This window comes from Heptranchias perlo, chromosome 7, assembly GCF_035084215.1.
Source record: "Heptranchias perlo isolate sHepPer1 chromosome 7, sHepPer1.hap1, whole genome shotgun sequence".
In the NCBI taxonomy this organism is placed as follows: Eukaryota; Metazoa; Chordata; class Chondrichthyes; order Hexanchiformes; family Hexanchidae; genus Heptranchias; species Heptranchias perlo.
Window position 1 is genome coordinate 81,380,202 of NC_090331.1, and position 27,220 is coordinate 81,407,421.

Genomic DNA, 27,220 nt, shown 5'->3' on the forward strand with positions numbered 1-27,220 from the left:
AATCACCCTTTCAGGTAGTGCATTCCAGATCATAACAACTCGCTGTGTAAAAAAAATTTCTCTTGTTCTACTCTATGGGTGGATAGAACACTGCTGGAAGTGTTAATATTTAGAAAGCTCTTCCACAATCTTTGGGCCACTTGATCAATTCCCTGCTGCATGACATTGGAGTCAAACCTCCACCATGTGCCTATTAACATTGTGTTAATCACCGGCTGCCCACTGGTGCTGTGACCCCACCCCCCTGTTGCTCATTGGCCAAGCTGAGTGATCCGCCCCCACTGCCCATTGGCTGAGCTGTGTCACCCAATCCCTGCTGTTCATTGGTCAAGCTGTGCGATTCATCCACCGCTGCCTGTGGGTGGGGCTGAGTGATCTTCCCCCTACTGCCCTTTGGCAGAGCTGTCTCACCAGCCCTCCCTGCCTATTGGCTGAACTCTTTCACCCTCCGCCACTGCCCATTGATGTGGCTATGTCACCCTCTCTTGCTGCCCATTAGCAGGGCTGTGTACTCGCCCCAATGATGCTCTACTACTCGTGCCCGTTATTCTATATCCTGTATGAAATTTTGCCACTGTTTTGACTGAGTCCACATTGTCTTTTCAGACTGTGGACATTCACAAGGAAAAGGTTGCCAGAAGAGAGATTGGTATCTTGACAACCAACAAAAACACCTCCAGGACTCATAAAATCATCGCCCCATCCAACCCCGAGAGGCCTGTCAGGTACATCAGGAAACCCATCGATTATGCCATCTTGGATGACATCGGTCATGGAGTGAAGGTATGCTTTGTAGGACTGGGAACTGGTAACAGAGCTCTGTGCTGGTAGTAGAGTTACAGGAGCTGCTCAGGGAACGATAAATAAAATGTTGCGTTGTGGCAGGGTGGGTATACCAGGGCAGCCGCTGACAAATGCTGTCGAACTAGAAGTAACTGAAAAGGGCAAATTAGAAACGGCTTGAAATTCAGTCTTTTAAAGTTGGCGTCTCATTGAAAAGAATTGTTGACTAAAGTGCACAAAGAGCCCATTCCACCTTACTGGAACATTAATAGTGTGTGATTATATATAAAGGGTCATCCAGTAAATGATGCTTTTTAAACTCATCATTAACACACAGTCCTAAAGGAAGAGCTAATTAATTGGACCTGGTATTCTGTTATAAAATACTGCCGCTCATAATGTTCTATTACAATCATCTCAAGGCAGCTATTAGAGGTGGCTATATCTGCTGGTATATTGACATTGGTATATTGAAGCACTTTGTATAGATGTATACCAGGAGCAATATGCTAAAAGAGAGACCCACAGCCTTCAAGCGCTGCTCTCACTGTTTCAATTGACCGGTGTTGGTGTCAGTTGTAGAATGCCCCACGTTTCACACTGCCTTTGACATCCATACTCGAGGAGCCTATGAAAAATTAGGATCCCCCTCCTTAATATTCAGGGTATGCCATCGACAGTGGAAGATTGGAAACACAGATCTGGCTGTAGTGAGGTACATCGGCTACGAGAGACATAGCCTGCACAGATCGTTGGGCCGCAGGTTCGATCCCCGGTCTGTGCTGAGTCAGCTGATCATTTCCGGGATGCTGTGTTCCCCTGTGTTACAGAAGGGATAAGAAAATGAGCCAGGATTGCTGCTCCTGATCCCTATACAGTGATCTCAGCTGGGAAGTGTGTGTGTAGACATCTGGCGAGGACAAGAGTGGGCTCGGCAGTGCTGCCCCCATGGTCAAATATCCTGCTGGCGCTCACTGTCCTGGCTCACGTGTCAAGAACGGTCATTTCGGTGGAAGGCGCCTGGTTGCCTGTGGAACTTTACCCAAGCAAGAGTCGTCTTCAGTAGAGGAGCGTTAAAATTGCAGGGGCGGAGTAAGAGGGTGACATAGAAGCATTGAAGATTCAGTAGGGTAGATACCACCACAACAACAACACCTTCCATTTATATAGCAATTTCAACATTGTAAAACGTCCCAAGGCGCTTCATAAGGAGCGTTATGAAACAAACCGAGCCATGTGAGATATTCGGACAGGTGACCAAAAGCTTGATTAAAGAAGTAGGATTTAAGGAGGGTCTTAAAGGAGGAGAGAGAGGCGGAGAGGTTTAGGGTGGGAATTCCAGAGCTTTGTGCCTAGACAGCTCTCCACAGAGAAACTATTTCCTCTAGTGGAGAATTCAGAACAAGGGGGCACAATCTTAAAATTAGAGCCAGGCTGTTTAGGAGTGAAATCAGGAAGCACTTTTTCCGCACAAAGGGTAGTGGAAATCTCCCCCAAAATGCTGTGGATGCTGGGTCAATTTGAATTTTCAACTGAGATCAATATATTTTTGTTGGGTAAAGCTATCAAGGGATATGTCACAAACATGGGTAAATGGTTGCAGATTCCCAGTCTGGGAAAGTGTCCCTGTGACCTCCTACTGCGAGCTCAGTGCAGGCTCCTGTTCTTGAAAGACGGAGATGAATCTTTATCCATGATTATCTTGGGATCTTGTGATTACAGCATATTCTGGTGGTGAGTGCCACCTACAGGTGCATTTCTGAAATTGCTGTTTACGGTGAAGTAAAGCTAAATGGGGGTCACCAATCCTGAACTGAAGTAGATTTTAGATAGGGCACACTGAGTCATTGAGCGCCTCTGTTGGTGCTGCGGAGCCCTGTTCCACCTCCAAGCTCCAAGATGCAGCATAAAATGGCAACAGGTTTACAAAGCCTGCGGAAGAATTTTGCTTCTGTCTGCCTTACTGTTGAGCTTCACACAGCCAGTATCTGAAACCGCATGGTACTAGGTGTCCCTGAGCTAGCCTGGCATTGGTAAAACAAGTTCTGCTTCCCTCAATCCCATCTACTGACATTCTCACCTATTCACTCAGTCCCACCTACCCACCTTCTCACCATAATCCCTCAACCCCACCTTTCCATGCACCTCCCCCAGTCTGGACCAATACTTGGCTCCTGTTCCCTGTACCACACACCTTCCTTAGTCTGGAGAATGACTGGGCTCCTGCTCTCTGTACCGCACACCTTCCCCGTTGTGATGAAGGGCTAGTGTCCTCTCCTCTATCTCTTACCTAGCTGAGATCTTGATTGAGCCCCTCCATGTAGGCCTTTCCTGGTGCCACCTTTAACCAGCTACTCACAGGGTCTGAATACTGTAGCATAGCACTCTGTTGTGTTAAGAGTTTATATAAACAGTAACCAAAATGAGGATGATACAGACCTTAAAGTGATCGGGGATGGGGGGAGAACCAGTTATTAGAAGATACAGATGGGAAGACTTTTTTTTGTCAATTTTCTCCTTCCTCTCTTGAAGGTGCTGAACCTTGTGGTACACTCCACAGGCAACTGGTCATTCTTCATGTGTCAGCCTAGATAGGGAGTTTCAGGCTGTTTAACGAAAGAATGCATCAGCCAAAATTAGTTCAGTTCTCAACAGGTGGGGTTGCTGGATACTGATCCATTCCAGGAGGCCAGGCCAATTTTTGTTCTTTTTGCGAACCCAGGGGAGCTGAGGCTAATTGTTACCTGTCCACTTCTGCATTGGCTTGAGACTAGTTAAGCTCACACCGCCCGGGAATCGAACCCTGGCATCATCTAGTCTGTATGGCTCACGTGGTCCTTCACTGGCCAGTGCCTTTACCCACCAGGCCTTTGGGGAGAGCTTCCAAATTCAGCTGGAGGTTCTGCCTTAAGCTCAGGGAGTTTAAAGGCACACAGTGTTCAAGTAAATCAATCTTTTATCTGTTTCCAGCTGCTTGAAAGATTATTTCTCTCTCCTCCCACTTCCCCCAGCCCCCCAATTACTTTTAAATGTTTGCATAATATGTACAGTAATTGTACAATAGGAAGGGAAAGACACCCCTGTAACAAACAGCACCCGAAGGGTTATGCAGTTGAGTGTCTGGATCGAGTCCCTCCCGCCCTGCTCCCTTGCAGAACAGAGCAGAGAATTTGCACAGTGCGCACCGTCAAGCTGCATGGTGGCTGGTTAGCAATCTGCAATCACTGAATTGGCAAGCTGACCTTAGAAATCCAAGAATTTAACATTAGTGATGATTGAATTACTTCTGCGCGGGTTTCCAGATGGTTTAATCATAGCATGGGCTGGGTGTGGTTAAAGGTCTCTTCTTTTGGTGCCCAAAACAGTTGGCACTTAATGTCTTTTGAAAAGGAGGATCATGCATTAATTCAGGCTGTGGCGGTGACTCACATTCTGCTTCACTCTGTAACCGATTTGTAACGTGACTCAGTATCTGATGCTTTAACATTGATTCCTTTTTGTACTCCTATCCTGTGGTTTCGACTAACCTGTCAATGCTGTTTTTTCCTTACTTCTTTCATTTGCTTCATTTATGCATTAAGTGGTTGCTTAGATTTAAGGTAAGAGATCTCAGTGCTTCTCCGCCATCCTATTGCTGTGCTGAGGATATTGCAGACTGGGTGGTTAAATGCTGCAGAGTTGATGTCCTCAAAGGGGAAGGTTTACTGTCAAGCCGAAGGGTGTAGATTGAACCTTCACACTGATTTATAACATTCCCAAAATTTGCAGACACCTGACCCCGTGATTTAAAACCAAAGCCTTTGTTGTAAAAGATTCCTTCTAAGGATGTGATCTATAATCCGGGGCTTACAGTATGTACCCATTTATAAGTCTAGGCACTGGGGAGACCAGACAGTGGGTAACTTTGCTGGATGGGAGAACTTGAATGTGTGGTGGAAGTAGCCCAGTAACAGTGACCGTGTGCCCAAGTTCCTGACGTATGTAGTTTTGGTATGGCTTTCTCATGGACATCTTCCTGCCGACCATGACTCTTTCTTCTGGAATAAGAGGTTCTCTTGTACACACACCTCCATCAAGAGACCATATCCAATTATTCCATCATGGGTTTCCTGGTCTCCCAGCATCACCTGTTGATTTCCTACTTTAAGGAATATTAAGATCATTCCTTACTTCTATGAAAAATAAACAAGCAGGGCTCTTACTGTCTCTCGACGTCCTCCACCAATCGGATATCGATCCAGCTCCGTTTAAAGGTGCCAATTGACCCAGAATTGGCTCCCTTTTCTGAGAGCTGGATAGGCAGAAGATAGTTACAACAATGAGAAGAACAGCCTGACCATAAACTAGCATGTTAGGAAAAGCCTGCAGTCAGGAGCATGAGGAGAGGCCTGCTCACACTGTAGTTTGCCTCCTCCTTGCCTTTCCCAGCAGGCACTTGGCGTTCAGGCCCATCTTCACAATTGCTTCTGTTCTCTAAACTACATTGAATTTCTGCCAAAGAACAAAACCACACAAGGCACAGCACCATCCTCAGCCAAAATGAACTTGGTAAAAATTGTTTTAACCATGCACTGTGTGCCTACAGTCTGGAATCCCCATTGTCAAGCTGAGTTGGCAGGAATTTATCTTCCTGGTATGTGATATCCTGCTTATTCTATATATGTAACTTTTTATTCCAAAATTAAGTCAAAATGTTGGACCATTTCTGCATAATTTCTTGACTCATCTCACCCAGCTCATTCTCAGTTAGGTATTTTGGAAAGAAAGTCTCCGCTCTCTGCTGGCTGTAAAGATCCAGCGGCGTCAATCCAGCTCCTAGTGAGGAGTGGCCCACAACACAAAACTGCTCCAAAATTAGCAGTCCACAGGATGGCTGGTGTGGGTAATGTCAAAATATCACACTGGTGCAATAGTGTAGAGGGAGCTTTACACTCTATCTCACCCGTGCTGTACCTGCCCTGGAAGTGATTGATGTGACACTGGGTGTCTGAAATGGAATCTGTTCCATTCCTCCACAATAATATCCCTCAACCCAATCAGTGCAAAATGCACAAAGTGCTATTTAAAGAGCTCCTACATACAAGCCCCTAACCTTAAGCCCAGCTGCGTTAGCACAGCCCTCAGTCACAAGGCAGTCACAAACTGCCTTGCCTTAAACAAAACCCATCGACACCAGTGTGGGGGGTCCCATTCTGAGACTAGATGAAGATTTCCGTGCTGTTGTGGAGCTGGAGTCAGTGAACCTGTATAGGAGGTTGGGGTGTTCAAGTGCTGTTGGAAACCATTTAGATTTCCATTAAGAAATGTAAATACTTAACCGATAGGATTGGCATTTGAGAGTAGAGTGAGCTGGGTCACGAATGATGGAAGAAACTATTAGAATATAGTTTGGGTCCAGCCGAACCAAATGAATTTTCTGTGGCAGGTAATTGTTTGACGTTGATTGCTAGTGCTGGTGCGAAATGACCATTTATCTCTGAAATGTGATTACGTATATAGAATACATCACTTCCTTTTTATCCTACAAATGTAGTTTGTGACCTGTATGAGTAATGTGATAGAAGTAGCATTAGCGCAGTCACTTATGGGGCAAGGTGCAGGGTTTGTGTAAATTTAAAATAGAACCAAAACCTTGAGTTGTACCATCATAGAACCATAGAAAGTGATGGCACAGAAGGAGGCCATTTAGCCCATCGTGGCTGTGCCTGCCAAAAAACAGCTATCCAGCCTAATCCCACTTTCCAGCTCCTAGTCCGTAGCCTTGTGGGTTACAGCACTTCAAGTGCATATCCAAGTACTTTTTACATGAGTTGAGGGTTTCTGCCTCTACCACCCTTTCAAGCAGTGAGTTCCAGACCCCCCACCACCCTCTGGGTGAAAAAATTACTCCTCAGCTCCGCTCTAATCCTTCTACCAATTACTTTAAATCTATGCCTCCTGGTTATTGACCCCTCTGCTAAGGGAAATAGGTCCTCCCTATCCACTCTATCTAGGCCCCTCAATTAAATCACCCCTCAGCCTCCTCTATTCCAAAGAAAACAACCCCAGCCTATCCAATCTTTCCTAGGCTAAAATTTACCAGTCCTGGCAACATCCTCGTAAATCTCCTTTGTACCCTCTTTAGTGCAGTCACCTCTTTCCTGTAATGTGGTGTCCTGAACTGTACGCGGTACTCAAGCTGTGGCCTAACTAGTGTTTTATACAGTTCTAGCATAACCTCCCTGCTCTTATAGTCTATACCTCGGCTAATAAAGAAAAGTTTCCTGTATGCCTTTTTAACCACCTTATCTACCTGTCCTACCTTCAGGGATCTGTGGACATGCACTCCAAGGTCCCTCTGTTCCTCTACATCTTTCAGTATCCTCCCATTTATTGTGTATTCCCTTGCCTTGTTTGCCCTCCCCAAATGCATTACCTCACACTTCTCCAGATTTAATTCCATTTGACACTTTTCTGCGCACCTGACCAATCCATTGATATCTTCTTGCAGTTTACAGCTTTCCTCCTCACTATCAACCACATGGCCAATTTTTGTATCATCTGCAAAATCATGCCCCCTACAGTTAGGTCTAAATAATTTATATACACAAAAAGCAAGGGACCTTTTACCGAGCCCTGCGGAACCCCACTGGAAACAGCCTTCCAGTCAAAAAAACACCCCGTCGACCATTACCCTTCGTTACCTGCCACTGAGCCAATTTTGAATCCAATTTGCCACTTTCCCTTGGATCCCATGGGTTTTTACTTTTCTGACCAGTCTGCTATGTGGGTCCTTGTCAAAAGCCGTGCTAAAATCCAAGTAGATTACATCAAATGCGCTACCCTCATCGACCCTCCTTGTTACCTCCTCAAAAAATTAATTTAAGTTAGTCAGACACGACCTTCCCTTAACAAAGCTATGCTGATTGTCCTTGATTAATCCGTGCCTTTCTAAATGACGATTAATACTGTCCCTCAGAATTGTTGCCAATGATTTTCCCACCACCGAGGTTAGACTGACTGGCCTGTAATTACTCGGTCTACCCTTTTCTCCCTTATTAAACAACGGCACAATGTTAGCAGTCCTCCAATCCTCCGCCACCACGCCTGTAACCAGAGAAGATCGGATAATGATGATCAGAACGTCCGTTATTTCCTCCCTTGCTTCTCTTAACAGCCTGGGATAGATTTCATCCGGGTCTGGTTATTTATCTACTTTCAAAGATGCTGAACTTCTGAATGCTTCCTCTCTCACTATGTTTATCCCATCCAATATTTCACACTCCTGCTCAACTACAGTGTCTGCACGTCCCCCTCTTTTGTGAAGACAGATGCAAAGTATTCATTAAGAACCATACCTACATCTTCCGCTTCCACACATAGGTTATCTTTTTGGTCTCTAATAGGTCCTACTCTTTCCTTAGTTATCCTCTCGCTCTTTATGTATTTATAAAACATCTTTGGGTTTTCTTTGATTTTACTTGCCAGTATTTTTTCATGCCCTCTCTTTGCTTTCCTAATCTTTTCAATTTCACCCCTGAACTTTCTAGGCTTTCTGCAGTATTGAACGCTTCCTGACATAAGCTTCCTTTTTTTGCCTTACCTTACCCTGAATGCTCCTTGTCATCCAGGGGGCTCTAGATTTGTCATTCCCACCCTTTTTCTTCATGGAAACATATTTGCTTTGAACCCTCACTATCTCCCTCTTGAATGCCTCCCACTGTTCTGACACTGATTTACCTTCAAGTAGCTGTTTCCAGTCCACTTTTGCTAAATCACCTCTCAGCTTAGTAAAATTTGCCTTTTCCCCAATTGAGAACTTTTACTCCTGGCCTACCTTTGTTGTTTTCCATAATAATGCTAAATCTAACTGATCACTACCACCAAAATGTTCTCTCACTGATACTCCTTCCACCTGCCCAACTTCATTCCCTAAAATTAAGTCCAGAACTACCCCCTCTCTTGTTGCGCTTGCTACATACTGGCTAAAAAAGTTTTCCTGAATGCATTTTAAGAATTCTGCGCCCTCCATAGCTTTTACATTGATTCCATCCCAGTTAATGTTAGGGTGATTGAAATCCCTTATTTTACTGCCCTGTTGTTTTTGGACTTCTCAGAAATTGTTGCAGCCAGTCACTTATATTTCTGAGATTAAATGACATAACAGCGTTGGATGCATAAGTGCAGTTTACAGCTCCACTGATGGCCCCGTGTGGAATCACACTGCCTGGTGTGTGAAGTCAAACGAACTTGATGGTCAGCCTGTTCTGAGTTTGCTGATCTGAGTTGACATACTTCAGCCCCACTGCATTAGGGAAATGGGCCATGGTTCTTGCTTCTGATCATTGTTCAACGTTTGTGCGTGTGTGTACGCATGTGTGTGTGTTTTGGCTGATCACAGGATTGGCCTTGTCTATAACCTGTCCATGAGGGTGAGATCTTCTGCTGCACTGGCTGAGGGAAGTTACAGAGATTGATTCCTGGTACATGTGGCTTGCCTATGTGATAATTGGAGGGCACCTGAGGCAGGAAACTGGCTGAGCATCTTTCCTAGTGTTGATGCTTCTAGTCTGACATTCAGGCTGGTCCTGAGCTCTGGTGTATGGGATTCCCTGACGATTCTCCCTGGTGTGTGTGGTTCCCTGATGATTCTCCCTGGTGTGTGTGGTTCCCTGACGATACACTCTGCTTGGTGTTGACAGGATAGTGGTGAGTCGGGTTTACGTTTTGACAACATAGAGCAAGGGCTCTGGATCTCATCCTGCTTCCCACTGTCTTGCCTGTCAAGGCAGTATCAGGCGGTGTAAAACCAGCCGACTTATCACTACAGTGAAGCATTTTCCGGAATAGTTATCATGAGGGTATTAATGAAACATCTCCTAGATTCTCTATCTTGTGTAATGAAAGGAGGGGCTTCCTACCCCACCCTGCTCTCAAATCTGGCTATGGCCGGCTGCATCTTTTGCCAGCATGCTGAAGACTCTCCTGTGCGCGGTCCGCATGCCGTCGCTCCCCCTGGGGAGGGAGCACGTCCTATCTTTATACTATTTGGCTATGTTGTTCTGCATGTAAGCATCATGGTCTTACCTTGTAGTAAATTACCCTGTGAGGCTGACACCATGTTAGCAATCCAAATGAGCCGTTCTCTGTTGTGTAACTAATGACCTCAACCCATCATCTCTGATTATAAGCTATTTGTTTCTTTGAGGAGTGTGTGGCCCTTCTTATCTGAGTACAGCCCCACTATGTGGCCTTGCACGGCCCACCAATGTCTGTTTCTTAGCAACCACATCTCTTGTTTTGGTGCAGACCCCTTTCTGATGTTAGTATGTCTCCATAATTCTTTCTTGTGTAAGCAATCTCTGAATGTTATCTGTTCTATGGAATGTCGGCCTTATTCTCTCCGCTGTTTGGTCTGTTAGTTGTCCTCATTCTCAGAAATGCTGAACAAGCCCCCGCCCCCCCTTAACATTTGCCTTCTTGCTGAAATATCTGGGGCACTATGACCTATGCGAGATGGGATACTTGACTATTCCTAGTTATAAACCATGTTCTCCCGCCATCCCCCCCCCCCCCCCCCCCCGTCACTTGAAGGATGAATGAAACTTCATAAGTCGCTGTTGTGACAGTCCCTTTGTTTACTATTAGTTTTTAGTTTCCACAACACCAATAATTTTTAAAATGGAACATCATGAATTCTGGAAATCTTGAAATATAAATAGAAAATGTAGGAAATACACAGCAGGTCACTCAGCTTCTGAAAGAGAAAATCATCTTGTGTCTTGGGTTAAACCTAGCCCCTATTCTGATGAGGGGCCTCCACCCAAAACCTGAGTGTCTTTCTCTGTCTGATGCTGGCACATCTGTTGTGTATTTGTCATTTTTTAAAACTAATGCTTCCCTGCTATTTTAAATTGCAAACCCTGTACCTGTTCTGAACGGAAATAGATAATTTAGCCACCTAGAAAACCTGTAGAACAACTCTTTGCATGGCCTCGCTCCCCTTTCCTTCTTTTCTTTCTTTCCTTCTCTCCTACTCTGATTCAACCTTTGCATCAGTCTCCTCTTCGTGTCAGTGTGATTGATGAGCCAATACGGTGTTCAATAATGTGTCCGTCTCTTGCTTGTCGCCTTCCAGGTCAGCACCCAGAATATGAAGATGGGTGGGCTTCCACGGAGCACCCCACCCACACAGAAACCTCCCAGTCCTCCCGTGTCGGGGAAAGGCACCCTCGGGTAAGTGGAAATTGCAAGTAGGAGAGGAGAGCGATTTTAGTGGGTCTGCAAATGTTTTGAACCTATTCCCAAGATTATCCTTCATTCCTTCAGGAGATCATTAAATGTGCACTGATATTTAAAGTATAAAATCAATCTCCCTCCATTGACACCCTTTCCTCTCCCCTCAAAAGCCCCTTTGATAGCTTGTCCAAGTGGCCAGTCATCATGTCTGAATCTAGGTGTAGTGTCAGCAGGCTATTGAACCATGAGGGGGAATGGCGTGAGATCGCTGCCGAGCCTGTCACTGCTCTCACCCAACCTGCACAGACATACACCTAACATCGGCTCCTGATCAGGAGTGACACCAAGGGCTGATTCCTCCCCCACCCATCGATGCTTGGGTGCAGTGTGATATGGAGGTACAATATTTATCCAACAGCAAGACTGAACTGAATAACTATTTCCGCTGGTTGGGGATTCTAGGAGTAGGAGGCACAGTCTAAAAATTTAGAGCCAGACCTTTCAGGAATGAGATTAGAAAACATTTCTACACACAAAGGGTGGTAGAAGTTTGGAACTCTTGTCTGCAAACGGCAATTGATACTAGCTCGATTGCTAAATTTAAATCTGAGATAGATAGCTTTTTGGCAACCAAAGGTATTAAGGGATATGGAGCTAGATCACAGATCAGCCATGATCTTATCAAATGGCGGAGCAGGCACAAGGGGCTGAATGGCCAACTCCTGTTCCTATGTTCCTATAACACAATGTTTAGAAATATCTAGCACGTGGCTGATACTGAACTCTTCCCCCGCTGGCCCAGTGAGTAGCTCTCTCGCCTCTGAGTCAGGTTGTGTGCTCAAACCCCACTCCCAAGAGTTGAGTGCGTAAACTGACACTCCAGTATTGCATTAATGCAGGGGACTCTTCAGATGAGATAGACCGAGGTCCCATTTGCCTCTTCAGAGCGTCAGTGAATAGATTGAAGGGTACAGTCTGCTGTAAACAGTACAAGAGTCAGTGAATGTGTGAAGGGTGCGGTCTGTACTGTAGACAGTACGAGAGCCTGTGAAGGATGTGATATGTGCTGTAAACAGTACGAGAGCCAGTGAACATGTGAAGGGTACGGACTGTGCTGTAACAGTATGAAAGCCTGTGAACGTATGACGGGTGCGGTCTGTGCTGTAGACAGTACGAGAGCCAGTGAACGTATGAAAGGTGCGGTCTGTGCCGTAACAGTATGAAAGCCAGTGAACGTATGAAGCGTATGGTCTCTGCTGTAGAAAGTACGAGAGCCAATGAACGTATGAAGGGTGCGGTCTGTGCTGTAGACTGTACGAGAGCCAGTGAACGTATGAAGGGTACAGTCTGTGCTATAGATAGTACGAGAGTTGGTGAACGTGTGAAGGGCACGGACTGTGCTGTAAACAGTACGTGAGCCGGTGAACGTATGAAGGGTGCGGTCTGTGCTGTGGACTGTACGAGAGCCAGTGAACATGTGAAGGGTACGGTCTGTGCTGTAGACTGTACGAGAGCCAGTGAACGTATGAAGGGTGCGGTCTGCTGTCGACAGTATGAGAGGCAGTGAATGTGTGAAGGGTACGGTCTGTGCTGTAGACTGTACGAGAGCCAGTGAACGTATGAAGGGTGTGTTCTGTGCTGTAGACAGTATGAGAGGCAGTGAATGTGTGAAGGGTGTGTTCTGTGCTGTGGACAGTATGAGAGGCAGTGAATGTGTGAAGGGTGTGTTCTGTGCTGTAGACAGTATGAGAGGCAGTGAATGTGTGAAGGGTACGGTCTGTGTTGTAAACAGTATGAGAGCCAGTGAATGTGTAAAGGGTACAGTCTGTGCTGTAACAGTACAAGTGTGTCAGCAAACAGGGTAAAGGGTACAGTCTGTGCTAGAAACAGTACGAGAGTGTCAGTGAACAGGGTAAAGGGTACAGTCTGTGCTGTAAACAGTATGAGAGGATCTGAACGTGTGACGGGTACGGTCTGTAAACAGTATGAGAGTCAGTGAAAGTGTGACTCATACGGTCTGGGCTGTACTAATTTGCCTTCCCCATCTGCAGCCGGCATTCTCCATATCGGACGCTGGAGCCTGTGCGCCCCCCTGTGGTGCCAAATGACTACGTACCGAGTCCAACTCGCAACATGAGCTCCTCACAGCAACAGAGTCCTGTGCGGACAGCTTCTGTAAATCAGAGAACAAGGACTTACAGGTATAGAGAGCACTGAGTTCTATCAACTTACTTGACGGTGCAAAGCTTAATTTAGATTTAATAAACCATGTGTCAGATGGCAGTTTGTTTCCTATACTTCAATTTTTCATTTGAAATTTACACCTGTGCAGTGTGTTGTGACTGCAATAAGTACTGAAACAAAGTTTCTCTGAAGACACATTTTGTTGTGTGTAACTCAGCCCTGAACGAGCTAGCTTCATTTCTCAATCTGCGCGGAGTTTGTTGATCTCGGTTGTGATGGCAGGAAGCTGGTTCCCTTGTGATGCCCTCTCAGTCGGACATCCTGCCGGCAGTCACTTTCGAAACTCACACGTTAACAACGGCCACCTGGGCGAAGCACTGGAGGGCAGCTGGTGCCCCAGATTGTACCCCACCGAGAGTCTGAGCCACCAGGAGTGGCCGGCAAAAACTTTGGCGAAATAAACAAATATAACTGATCATTCCTTGTCTTCGTTGGGTGGTAATGTTCGCACTTTTCAATGTTTCCCCGTGGTTCTAAAAGAAAGAACTTGGGATTGCTATCGGGCCTTTAACATCCAAAGGACGGGCCCAAGCGCTTCACAACCAATAAAGTCTTTTCGAAGTGCAGTTACTGTTGTTTTGTACGGAGGGGAGAAAACAGATTCTGTTCAATACAGAATTTTAAAAAAGAATAGCTATACCTATAGCATTAACCTGCAGCTGCATGGAACGTGAAGAGATGCAGGGTAAATTTCCCAAATCCACTGAGGGGTCAAATCTGGATTGTGGGGGTAATGGGGAGGGGGGAAGGTGATCAGATGGGGTCTCTCTGTTCCCTCACCCCTCAGCACCTGTTGTGTTAAGGGAGCCTCTGGCCCCGGATAGGCGAGGAAAACCAGGCGTAAAGATGCCAAAGTCCATGTGCGAGCGCTGATGTGTGCTGTGATTTGTGTATTGCAGCAGCAGTGGGAGCAGCGGGGGAAGTCACCCGAGCAGCCGTAGCAGCAGCCGAGAGAACAGCGGCAGTGGCAGCGTTGGGATTCCCATTGCTGTACCGACCCCTTCTCCGCCCAGTGTCTATCCAGGTAAGGGCAATGCTGATCACTGACTTGGCTTTGCTTATAGCAGCACTCAGATCTCGTTAACACACACCGGCTTCCTCCAGATTTCACTACATTTCTCTAACCATTGTGATCCCTCAGAGTGATCTTACTAACATGAGATACGGGACATTCACTCCCAGGAAACGGGTTTGAATCCAGCCAAGTCTGTGCCGACTGTGCATCAGTCAAATTTGACCTGTCTCAATCCAGTTTCTAGTGGGCATAGAACTGCTCTTAATTCAGCACTGAACTGGCGGTCTTAGTCAGATAGGCCACAAAATGGCTGGTGTGCAAAATGGAAAAATGATATGATGGCACAATAATGGGGGGGTGCATGTTTGTGGCCGGAGATACATTGTTAGGAGCATAACTCTATATCTAACCCAGGCTGTAGCTGCCCTGGGAGTGTTTGTTGGGACAGTGTAGAGGGAGCTTTATCATAGTAGGTACAGCACAGGAGGAGGCCATTTGGCCCATCGTGCCTTTGCCAGCTCTTAGAGCAATCCAATTAGCCCCATTCTCCAATTCTTTCCCCATTGCCCAGTGCATTCCAGATCATTACAACTTGCTGCTTAAAAAAATGTTTCCTCATGTTGCCTCTGGCTCTTTTGCCGATCACCTTAAATCCGTGTCTTCTGGTAACCGACCCTTCCGCCACTGGAAACAGTTTCTCTTTATTTACTCTGTCAAAACCATTCATGATTATGAACATTTCTATCAAATCTCCACTTAGCCGTCTTTATTCTAAGAAAAACAACCCCAGCTTCTCAGTCTCTTCACATAACTGAAGTCCCTCATCCCTGATACCATTCTAGTAAATCTCTTCTGCACCCTCTCCAAGGCCTTGACATCCTTCCTAAAGTGTGGTGCCCAGAATTGAAGACAATACTCCAGCTGGGGCCTAGCCAGTGTTTTGTAAAGGTTTAGCATAACTTCCTTGCTTTTGTACTCTCTGCCTGTATTAATAAAGCCCAGGATCCCGTACGCTTTTTTAACAGCCTTCTAAACTTTTCCTGCGAACTTCAAAGATTTGTGTCTCTGTTCCTGCACCCCCTTCAAAATTATACCATTTATTTTATATTGCCTCTCCTCATTTTTCCTACAAAAAGCATCACTTCACATTTCTCTGCGTTAAATTTCATCTGATATGTGTTGATCCATTTCACCAGTTTGTCTTTGTCCTCATGAAGTCTGTTACTATCTTCCACATTGTTTTCTACATTTCCAAGTTTCATGAGACCTGCAAACTTTGAAATTATGCTCTCCATCCCCAAGTCCAGGTCATTAATATATATCAACAAGTGCAGTGGTCCTAATACTGACCCCTGGGGAACACCACTGTATACTTCCCTCCAGTCTGAAAAACAACCGTTCACTATTACTCTCTGCCTCTTAGCCAATTTTGTATCCACAATGCCACTGTCCCTTTAATCCCATGGGCTTTAATTTTGATGACAAGTCTATTATGTGGTACATTATCAAATGCCTTTTGAAAGTCCGTATACACATCAACCGCACTACCCTCATCACCCCCTCTCCGCTACTTCATCAAAGAACTCAATCAAGTTAGTCAAACATGATTTTCCTTTAACAAATCCATGCTGACTTTCATTTATTAGCTTTTAGAAACAATAATTATTTATTTTGTCCCGGATTATTGTCTCTAAAAGTTTCCCCACCACCGAAATTAGGCTGACTGGCCTGTAATTGTTGAGTTTATCGCTCTCTCCTTTTCTGAACAGGGGTGTAACATTTTCAATGCTCCAGTCCTTATTCTGTATCTAGCCCGTGCTGTACCTACCCTGGGAGTTTTTGATGAGGCAGTGTAGATGAAGCTTTACTCTGTACCTAACCCAGGCTGTACCTGGCCTGGAAGTGTTTGTTGGGACAATGTAGAGGAAGCTTTACTCTGTACCTAACCCAGGCTGTACCTGGCCTAGGACTGATTGATGGGACAGTGTAGAGGGAGCTTTACTCTGTATCTAACCCGTGCTGTACCTGCCTTGGGAGTGTTTGTTGGGACAGTGTAGAGGGAGCTTTACTCTGTATCTAACCCGTGCTGTACCTGCCCTGGGAGAGTTTGATTATGACACTTGGACGCCTGATGACCCCAAAAATTTTTTTTAAAGGTTTGAGGTAATGAAATACAATTGAGAGGATGACAACTCTGTATTAACGCTAAAGAGGTTGTGCTAGGAATGTGGTGTTGCCATGGATTTTTTTTAGCTGATGGAAAACCTGGAGTCGTAATTCTTGATGTTCATGAACAAATTCCTTTTTTGGTAGCTTCACAAGTTAGAATAATTTTTTAATTAAAGTATAATTGGTGCCACTCTGCTGATGTAATAAATGCCACAGCCCAGGCACTTGGAGTTCTGGTGGTGAAATGTTTGTTGTGACGATGCTGAGCAGTTTCGTACTGTCTTGGAAACACCAATTTTGTGGTGTTTTCCCGTTCCTGAAGTCGCTCACTCTTCCTGGGGGTATGAGCTCCACAGGTCACCTTAATGTACTCTACCCAGGAGCTTTAGTCATTGACTGTCGCTAGGGTACTTGACTGTGACAGGCTTTTCATGTCTGATAGCCGAGCCCTATCCTGTCCTCAACCCGATCTGGAGAGCAAATGCTGGCAGATTTTTGCGCTCTCTCACCCAAGGGTGCTGAGGCCAATTGTTGTGCCTCGACTGCCACTCAGGCTGAGATCAGCTACCCCTTCACGAATGTGCTGACTGTTGGTACGGACCGACCACCCCCACCTCTCATCTTGAATGTGTTGACTGATTGGTGTACGGTTCTGCGATTTCTGCTGGTTGTTCATTACCTCAACCAAGTGGCCATTCATCATATACTGGCCTAGGTGTTGAATGTCCGTAGGCTATTAAGTTGTAGAGGACATCACATGAAGCCCAAAACTATCCTCAACTGACGCATACATGATCCTTTTCCAGAGGTGGGTCACTGGATCATAATCAGGAACAGGACCCTTCCTCACCTTCTTAACGTTGAGGCCAATTCTAGTGTTGTGCTGCCGACTCAGCACAGACTTCAACTGAACCACGTCTGTATATCTGTCTCAGGTCCACGGGGACTCACTTTAGTTGGGTAGTTTACAGCATTTCTTTGCTCTAGAGTTCTCAGCAAGTACAAACACTCTTTGGATATCCTCCCCCTTATTCCTGGATTGTGCTCTAATTGTCTCAGTAGGGAAGGGTATCTTTGACGTGTTGCCGAGTTATCCAGTTGGCCTCACCAGCAGAGCCTTGTGCTACTCTCACTGCTGGCCACGTGTGATTTGAGGGATTTCAGTCAGGGGGAGGGGCAACTTTTGGAAGTGATTTGTGCTGTAATATATTTTAACTTTTCCCCATAAAACTGCTTCGCAGTAACTGAATAAGTCAAATTTTATTCTTGCAGGGGGTTCAGATGTTTTTCTTTGTGCGTCAAAAAAAACGTGAAAATCAGTGTTGCACATAAATGAATGTTCCCAGTCACTGCTGGCCCTGATGCAACTTCTCTAGCATTGGGGCCTGCAGCCCAGGAAAGTCGTAGGTTTGATTCCTGCACCGTGCTAACTTCGCTGATCTCTGCCAAGTTTGCAGGTGTATTACCATCAGCCTCAGCCCTCCCTGTGCTGGATAGGTGAGCTTCCCGTTTCTGATCAGTATCCAGTTACGACTTCTCTACTGGAAAGTGTGTGTGGAGGTCGGGTGACAGCAAGATCAGGCTTGGCTGTGATGCCCCTGTGGTAAAATTGCCTGTTAAAGCTGACACCGTCATCATTCCCCTTGAAGAGAAGTCACTTAGGTGAAGTACAGGACAGCAACAGGCACCCGAGGAAAGATTTGACGGGCTTGGGAGGGGCGAGCAAAAAGTGGCAAACATAATATTAATGGTCGATTTCTGTTTACAGTTTGAAGCAGGCACCCCCTTGGTATGTCAGACCGTGCCTGAGTTGGTGGTATAAATTCGGAGTGTCTGAATAACGACAGCTTTCTCTCAGTTTGTGGGTGTTCTTTCCTAGAGCCTTATGTTGCAATGTTATAAGCATGGTTCTCGCGTGATTGGAACTTCAACTAACTGCTCAACAGGCTTTCTTGTCCTAGCTAACGTTCTCCTTTGTGTTAATCCTTTTTTTACACCCTCCCCTAAGGCTCTGCTGGTACCCCTCCACTACCCCCCACCCCTAATCCTACTCCAGTCCCTGTTCCCCCTACACCTGCCTCCGCTCCAGCACCTGCTTCAACTCAAGGTCCTGTTCCCTCTGCAACCCCTACCCATGTTCCAACATTGACCCCAGACTCCGTAGCAGGAGCTCAGCCCTTTGCTGATGGCTTCATCTCACCATCTCTCCCTGCTGTTTCTTCCGCTCCTACTGCAGGTGAGTCTTTCTTTCTCTCTCTCTCTCAGCACAGTTGTTTCTCAGGCAGTCTTGCATTAAATTCTACACCCAACTGACTCCAACTTGGCTTAAAAAGGTAACTCAGCACAAATAAGATTGGTACAAATGAAGATTTATTAATTTGTTTCATTAATATAAAGCCAGCAGGGATGGTTGGGACAGCAGTTAGAAAGAATCAAGGGCCTTGACTTAAACTGGAATGGGACAGTTTCCGATGAGCACGTCCTCAGCAACTGCCCTCCAGTTCAGTGCATATTTGCACAAATACAGTACATGTGAAGCATAAAGGGCATCAAACACACGGGGCAGCATTGTCTGCTTTCTTTCTCCCCCACACCGCCAGCTCCACATTTTCTTCAATTCTGTTGGCTGTCGCTGGTGTTGGGCAATGATTCCAGCTGTACAGAGCCTTGGTCAGACTCCATCTGCAGTACTTTCAGCTGTGGGTCCCAAACCTCAGGAAAGATATATTGGCCCAGTTACAGCATAAGTTCACCAGAATAATACAGGGCTTAAAGGGTTAAATGGTGAGGTCAGGTTGCATAAACTTGGTTTGTATTCTCTTGAGTTTAGAAAGTTGAGAGTTGATCTAATCAAGGTCTTAAAAATGATAAAAGGATTTGATAGAGTAGATGTAGTGGAGCGATTTCCTCTGGTGAGGGCGTAATCTTCAAATTAGAACTAGGCCATTTAGGGATGAAATCAGGAAGCACTTTTTCACACAAGGGGTATGGAAATCTGGAACTCTGGCCCCTGCCCCCCCTAAAAGCTGTGGATTTTGGGTCAATTGGAACTTTCGGGACTGAGACTGATAGTTAAGGGTATCAAGGGATATGGAGCAATGCGGATAAATGGAGTTGAGGTACAGATCAGCCATTGGTGGAACAGGCTCGAGGGGCTGAATGACCGTCTCCAGTTCCTATGTTCCTAAAGTAGCCATCTCCATGTGTGAGCCTGTACAGAGAGGGACATCCAAGCCCAGTGTGCTGTGCAGAGGTCACTGGATAGTGACCAGGAGCAGGAATCACATCTTGTTCTTCCCGTCCTAGCCCAGGGCACTGTAACCGATCATAAGGCCTCAACTAACTCAGCACAATCGAAACTAGGGCCTCCTTGGTTAGTACCTCCCCAAGAAGTGCATTTAATCACTGAGCCATAGGGCGCAAAGGGAAAGCTGGATGTGCCTCTGACTCAGGAATGCTTGAAATTTTCACGGAAAGCCAAGCGGAAGCAAATCTCTTCCCCACTGCAGGAGACTGCCTCTCATTTGGGGACGAGAAGGCTTTAACATTATTCAGTGATTGATTAGGGACATGGCAAAGTTTTATAGTAATATCTTTCGCAAAGACTGATGAGGGCTCCCTAATGGCTGAGATATTACTGGTGTAGCACTGAGACATACAGAGTAGTGCCTTGGTTTGATCCTTGGCCTCTACTGAATTCGCTGATCTCAGCTGTGGTCAGAGTAAGGTTGCTACAAATGGCTTCAGGACAAGGAAAGGGCAAGTCAGCTGGCTTCCTGCTCATGGTCACTGTTCAGTGACTGGTGGAAAGTGAGTCTCTGGATGTGGGGCAATGAAAGACTTAGCCTAGGTCTCTTACCACCCCCACCCCCCCAGTTCCCCTTGGCCGGCTCCGCCCCCCTCCATTCCCCTTGGCCGGCTCTCCCCTTGGCCCGTCCCCGCCCCCCTCACTCTCACCCATTGAGTAACACAGCCGGGGTTTGAAGCTGAGACTTGCACTTACCTCATGCACTGCCTCACTTACACACACGGGACCCTAAGGAGCTACTTTACCAAATTGAAGAACTTGAGACTTAAGTTGATCTATAATTTATTCATTTAAAAGCTGCCTGAGAAGCACCTTTTCCATTGCCTTTATTTGGCTGTATTGCAGTGGGTATGATTGAGGTGAGTCTTTCTAAGCAGATGACAGGTTTGCACGTCTCGCATGGACAGCGCATGGGAATGTCTCTGTCTCACACGGGACTCGTCCTCACCTCTGACTGCTGGATTTAGTGAGGGACCTGTGTGACTCGCTTGTTGAGAGACCCATGAAGAATTCAAATTCAGCACCTGCAGAATAGCTATTTAATGTAACCTGTAATCCAGTGTGTTACAGTTTAAATCGAGCCGGCGTTCAGATCTGTTGGATTTTTTCATGAAGTGGGGGTGTTAGTGTCGAGAGCGATTCAGTCGGATAGGGTTGATTCCTGACTCTCGCTCAGTGCCTAATCCTTTTCTTTACAGTTCTTGGGGCCCCCATTCTGTGTTTTGAGATGTAAAAACCGATCCGAATCGATTTAGTGTTTCCCAATCGTGTAAAATTGTGTGTTCTGAGTCAGACTTGCATATGGCAGTCCCGTACGAGTTGCTGTCGGTGATTCTGTATGCAGAACAGCCCATTGTAGGACTTCTGGTTAAAAAGTCCTCTGTCTTTCGGATGAGACATTAAACTGAGGGCCCATCTGCCCTCAGGTGGCTGTACACTTGGAATTCTATGCACGATTCTGGTCTCCGTGTTATAAAACAGATATGGAGAAGGTGCAAAAAAGATTCACATGGATGATACCAGAACTGAGAGGATGTACTTATCAGGAAAGGTTGAACAGGCTGGGGCTCCTTTTTGTAGAAAAGAGAAGGCTGAGGGGTGACCTGAGAGTGAGGTCTTTAAGATTATGATAGGGCTTGATAGGGTAGACGTAGAGAAAATGTTTCCACTTGTGGGGGAGTCCAAAACTAGAGGCCACTAATAAATCGAACAGGGAATTCAGGTGAAACTTCTTTACCCAACGAGTGGTAAGAATGTGGAACTCGCTACCACAAGGAGTAGTTGAGGCAAGTAGTACAGATGCACTTAAGGGGAAGCTGGATAAGCGCGAGGGAGAAAGGAATAGAGGGATATGCTGATAGGGTCAGATGAAGTAGGAAGGGAGGAGGCTTATGTGGAGCGTAAATGCCGGCATAGACCAGTTGGGCCGAATGGCCTGTTTCTGTGCTGTAGCTCGATGTAACTCATAGGAGCATAAGAAATAGGAGCAGGAATAGGCCATACGGTCCCTTGAGGCTGCTCCGCCATTCAATCAGATCATGGCTGATCTTCGACCGCAACTCCACTTTCCCGCCCGATCCCCATATTCCTTGATCCCCTTAGAGTTCAAGAATCTATCGATCTCAGCCTTGAATATATTCAATGACTCAGCATCCACAGCCCTCTGGGGTAAAGAATTCCAAAGATTCACAACCCTCTACGTAAAGAAATTTCTCCTCATCTCAGTCTTAAATGGCTGACCCCTTATCCTGCGACAATGCCCCCTAGTTCTAGACTCTCCAGCCAGGGGAAACAATCTCTCAGCATCTGCTAGTTACATCCTCAGAAAACTCTAATAAATTTGTCAAACGCAATTTTCCTTTCATAAAGCCATGTTGACTCTGCCGAATCATATTATGATTTTCTAAGTGCCCTGTTACCACTTCCTTAATAAAGGATTCCAGCATTTTCCCGACGACCGATGTCAGGCTAACTGGCCTGTAGTTCCCTGTTTTCTCTCTCACTCCCTTCTTGAATAGCGGGGTAACATTCGCTACCTTCCAGTCCACTGGGACCGTTCCAGAATCTGGAGAATTTTGGAAAATCACAACTATCTCTGCAGCCACCTCTTTTAGGCCATCAGGTCCAAGGGATTGTCAGCTTTTAGTCCCATTAGTTTGTCTAGTACTTTTTCTCTAGTGATATTAATTGTTTTAAATTCCTCACTCTCATTTACCCCTTGGTTTCCCACTATTTTTGGTATGCTTTTCGTGTCTTCCAATTTGAAGACAGATACAAAATATTTGTTTAACGCATCTGCCATTTCCTAATTCCCCATTATAATTTCTCCTGTCTCAGCCTCTAAGGGACAAATGTTTATTTTTGCTCAAGTAAAATATCCCATGGCACTATTTGAAGAAGAGCAGGGGAGTTCTCTCGGTGTCCTGGCCAATATGTACCCCTCAACCAACATCACAAACAAATTACATTGAATTTACAGCACAGAAACAGGCCTTTCAGCCCAACTGGTCTGTGTCGGTAAAGCGGCGTCCGGCAGAGTAACTGGCCAGCACATATCTGGTCATTATCTCATTGCTGTTTATGGGACCTTGCTGTGCGCAAATTGGCTGCCGCATTTCCTACTTTACAACAGTGACCATCTTTCAAAAGTATTTCGTTGGCTGCAAAGCGCTTTGGGTCAACCTGAGATAGTGAAAGGTGATATAGAAATGCAAATTCTTATTCGTTTATAGGGCTTTTTCTAAACACTGCTAACTTGTTCAGCATCTGAAGTGACTTTTCCTCCCTCAAATCTTTCAGGGCACACTACTCAGTTCTACAGCATGAATCGACCTGTGCAGCGGCAGAATCCAGCCACTATAGGAGGTTCTCTACCCGGTTACAGACGCCCGCCATCCTTGACCTCGCAGGGCAGTCTCCAGAATCAAGTTAACGGGGGCCCTTACTACAGTCAGAACCAGGCAACTGAATCGAGAGGTAAAGACGGCTTTCAGCCAGTCCTACTCATGTTGTAACCCTCATCCACACGCAGCTCTCGAGGCTTGGAATCACAACAGCAAAAAAAAATCCCTCAAAAAACAGGTTTCCTACCATACTATTCTCAGTGGTGGAGCTGGGAGGGAGAACGGATGTTCTGCTCAGCACATTTAAGAAGAACTGGGGCTTTTCAGAATTATTCAGTTTGATTGTTTTGTGAGTCTCGTAATATATCGAAGTCTGCCTCAGCTGGGTGCTCAGAATCCAGTGGCCTTTGTCAAACAGGAGAGAGCAGCAAGAAAGCTAGAATGCTTTTAACTACTGCTTTGTCTCCTCATTATGAAGGTGTTTTATAACGAACCCGGCTGTACCTTATTATAAAGTTGTTATAACCAGGGCGCCTGGAGCTCGGCTCTACCTTATTATAAAGCTGTGTTATAACCAGGGACCCCAGAGCTCGGCTCTACTTTACTATAAAGCTGTTATAACCAGGGCCTCCGGAGCTCGGCTGTACTTTATTATGGCTCTGGCCACAATCTTTCAATCCTCCTTTTATATGGGAGTGGTGCTGGAGGACTGGAGGGTTGTGAGTGTTATACCCCTGTTCAAAAAAGCGGAGAGGGATAAACCCGGTGACTACAGGCAGTCAGCTTAATGTTGGTGGTGGGAAAACTTTGAGACAATAATCCGGGACAGAATTAATTGGCACTTGGAAAACATGGGTTAATAAATGACAGCCAACACTGATTTGTTAAAGGCAAATCGTGTCTGACAAACTTGATTGAGTTCTTCGATGAAGTAACAGAGAGGGTTAATGAGGGTAGTGCGGTTGATGTTGTGTATATGAACTTTAAAAAGGCATTTAATGAAATATCACGTAATAGATTTGTTAGCAAAATGTGAAGCCCATGGGATTAAAGGGACAGTGGCAGCATGGATACAAAATTGTCTAAGGGACAGAAAGCAGAGAGTAGTGGTGAACGGTTGTTTTTCAGACTGGAGGGAAGTATACAGTGGTGTTCCCCAGGGGCCAGTATTAGGACCACTGCTCTTTTTGATATATATTAATGACCTGGACTTAGGTATAAAGGGCATAATTTCAAAGTTTGCAGATGACACGAAACTCGGAAATGTAGTAAACAGTGAGGAGGATAGTAGCAGACTTCAGGAGGACATAGGCAGACTGGTGAAATGGGCAGACACATGGCAGATGAAATTTAATGCAGATAAGTGTGAAATGATGCATTTTGGAAGGAAGAATGAGGAGAGGCAAATAAACTAAATGGTACAATTTTAAAGGGGGTGCAGGATCAGAGAAACCTGAGGGTGTATGTACACGTATCTTTGATGGACAAGTTAAGGCTGTTTTAAAAAAGCATACGGGATCCTTGGTTTTATAAATAGAGGCATAGAGTACAAAAGCAAGGAACCTTATAAATCACTAACCAGTGATTTATAAGGTTCCTTGCTTTTGTACTCTATGGAGTATTGTGTTCAATTCTGGGCACCACACTTTAGGAAGGATGTCGATACCTTGGAGAGGGACTGAGGAGATTTATTAGAATTGATACCAGGGATGAGGGTCTTCAGTTATGTGGAGAGACTGGAGAAGCTGGGGTTGTTCTCCTTCGAACAGAGAAGAGTAAGGGGAGATTTAATAGAGGTGTTCAAAATCATGAACGGTTTAGATAGAGTAAATAAGGAGGAACTGTTTCTACTGGCAGCAGGGTGGATAACCAGAGGACACAAATTTACGGTGATTGGCAAAAGAACCATAGCGGAGATGAGGAGAAATTCTTTTACACAGCGAGTTGTTATAATCTGGAATGCACTGCCTGAAAGGGTGGTGGAAGCAGATTCGATAATAATTTTCAAAAGGAAATTGGATAAATACTTGAAAAGAAAAAATGTGCAGGACTTTGGGGATAGAGCAGGAGAGTGGGACTAATTGGAAAGCTCTTTCAAAGAGCCGGTACAGGCACAATGGACTGAATGGCCTCATTCTGTGCTTTATGGTTCTGTAAAGCTGTGTTATAACCAGGGCCCCCGGAGCCCGGCTGTACCTTAAAAAGTTGTTATAAGCATTTTTCCATTATAAATGTGGACACAGGCATTTGCAATGAGAAGTCTAGTGTGCAGACCGGAAGTTCATGCAGACATAAGAATTTTAATACAGATAGATATATAAACAGAAACCTAGTCATTTCCTGCTGGATTTTCTGATCATCTGATAACTTGCAGAGGTTGTTGAGAAGAGCAGCTAAATCGCTCCCAATCTAGGGGCGTTAGCAACATTAGGAATTAACCTCTGAATGACCCCCAAGCTGTTTTACATCACTTCCTGATGGGGTATACCTGAGCAATGGCCTTAAAGGGCTAGGCTGTCAGCTAAACATTGCACCTGTGCTTTAGATCCCAGATGATCCACGAGGAACACCATACGAAATTGGCTTATATGGGGAAAGAAAACAAGACGGTGGGGCAGGGTGAAGCTGATTAAATATCACCTCCCTCACTCTTGAACAATAGCAGAGTCACCTGGACAAAGTACAATGGTTTAATATGTGCCTGCTCCTGGCATTGATCTGTATGTGTCCGCAAGCAGCATTTCCTTTCTAATGCCTCTGGTTGAGAAAGCTTTGCTCTCCTGCTGTCTTTGTGCCTGATGTGGGTTTATAAATGCAGCCTTGCCTTGCGGTTGTCTGTTGTTGTTTTGTTTGTAAATGTTTTCTCTGCTGCTTCTCACGGCTGCTTGTTCCTTTCCTTTCCCTCGTTCCCATATCTGCTGTCATGTGCAGGGCCCGTCGCTCCACCCCCACCTTCTATTCTGCAGGTTACACCGCAGCTGCCGCTGATGGGCTTCGTGGCCAGAGTCCAGGATAACAGTAAGTCCAAGCTTTCCGCTTTCAATCACCGGCAACCGGGCTCTCTCTGTCCACAGACGTTCTGCAAAAATATCACACCAAGAACAGAAACAGCACCAGAAACATTGTCAGCCTATCCAAAACTGTATCTGTTAATGCATTCCCAGGGCAGGTACAGCACAGGTTAGATACAGAGTAAACCTCCCTCTATAGTATCCTATCAAATGTTCCCCAAGGCAGGGACAGCACGGGTTAGATATAGAGTTATATATCGGTCGCAAGTAAAAAGAGAAGCACCAAGTGCTCGAGTTACACAGCAGGCACATCAGCATCTGCCAGGGAAAAAGACCTGTTAATGTCGTTAGTGTATAACAATCCACAGAAGTGGAAACTGGAAGCTAGAAAGACCTTTAATAGGATTGAACAAATCAAGAGGAGGGGAAGAAGAACACCACATAGAAGGCAAGAGCCAGGAATGCTGACTCCTGTCCCATGGGGGTAGTTAATTATATCCTAAAGGTTTTTTAAAAAGTTAAAAAGCAGTGAAAACTGGTGCACAATTTACAGAGTGGGTGGAGCAGTGGAGAGGCACAAGAAAAAAACAGAACATAATCTCTGAAATAGAGGAAAATGAAGTCTATACTGGGTGAGAGAAACGTAGGGTAGATGGCTAAGATCTGACCTTGTTAAAGTCAGTCTTCAGAGCAGAGGGCTGCAGATTGTCCAGGAGTTGTCTGGAGCTTGGTTGTGACAGTGTTGAAGGGCAGAGGTGGACAAGTCGGAAACGAAACGGGCAGGGGAATTCATGAGGCAAGCAACAAAGAGATCACCGGCACATTTATGGACTGAACTGGAATGTTCAGCAAAGCAGTCACCCAGTCTGCATTACGTCTGGCCAGTGTAGAGGAGACTGCACTGCCAGCAGCGAAACCTTGTACATGAGGTTGGAACAAGTACGTGCAAATTGCATGTCACACGGACAGATTTCTGGAGCCCCGGACAATGGGGTAGGAGGAGGTTGTACCTGTTAGTTGGATGGGCGAGTACAACAACAATAACTTGCATTTATATAGCGCCTTCAACATAGTTAAACGCCCCAAGGCGCTTCACAGGAGCGTTTTCATACAAAATCTGACACCAAGC

The 27,220-nt window shown here is 45.6% G+C and overlaps 1 protein-coding gene across 5 annotated transcripts in view; it reads left to right on the forward strand.

The window, feature by feature from the left end:
* LOC137323904 (abl interactor 2) overlaps positions 1-27,220 on the forward strand; it is a 158,838-nt gene that overhangs the window by 104,965 nt on the left and 26,653 nt on the right. The window contains exons 3-8 of one of the 5 annotated variants that reach the window (XM_067987970.1): positions 607-783; positions 10,901-10,998; positions 13,053-13,202; positions 14,145-14,269; positions 23,037-23,213; positions 26,012-26,098. In XM_067987970.1, coding sequence (XP_067844071.1) covers positions 607-783; positions 10,901-10,998; positions 13,053-13,202; positions 14,145-14,269; positions 23,037-23,213; positions 26,012-26,098 — 814 coding nt within the window. The remainder of the gene's footprint in view (positions 1-606; positions 784-10,900; positions 10,999-13,052; positions 13,203-14,144; positions 14,270-23,036; positions 23,214-26,011; positions 26,099-27,220) is intronic. The other 4 variants (XM_067987971.1, XM_067987972.1, XM_067987973.1 and 1 more) reach the window with 4 other exon arrangements.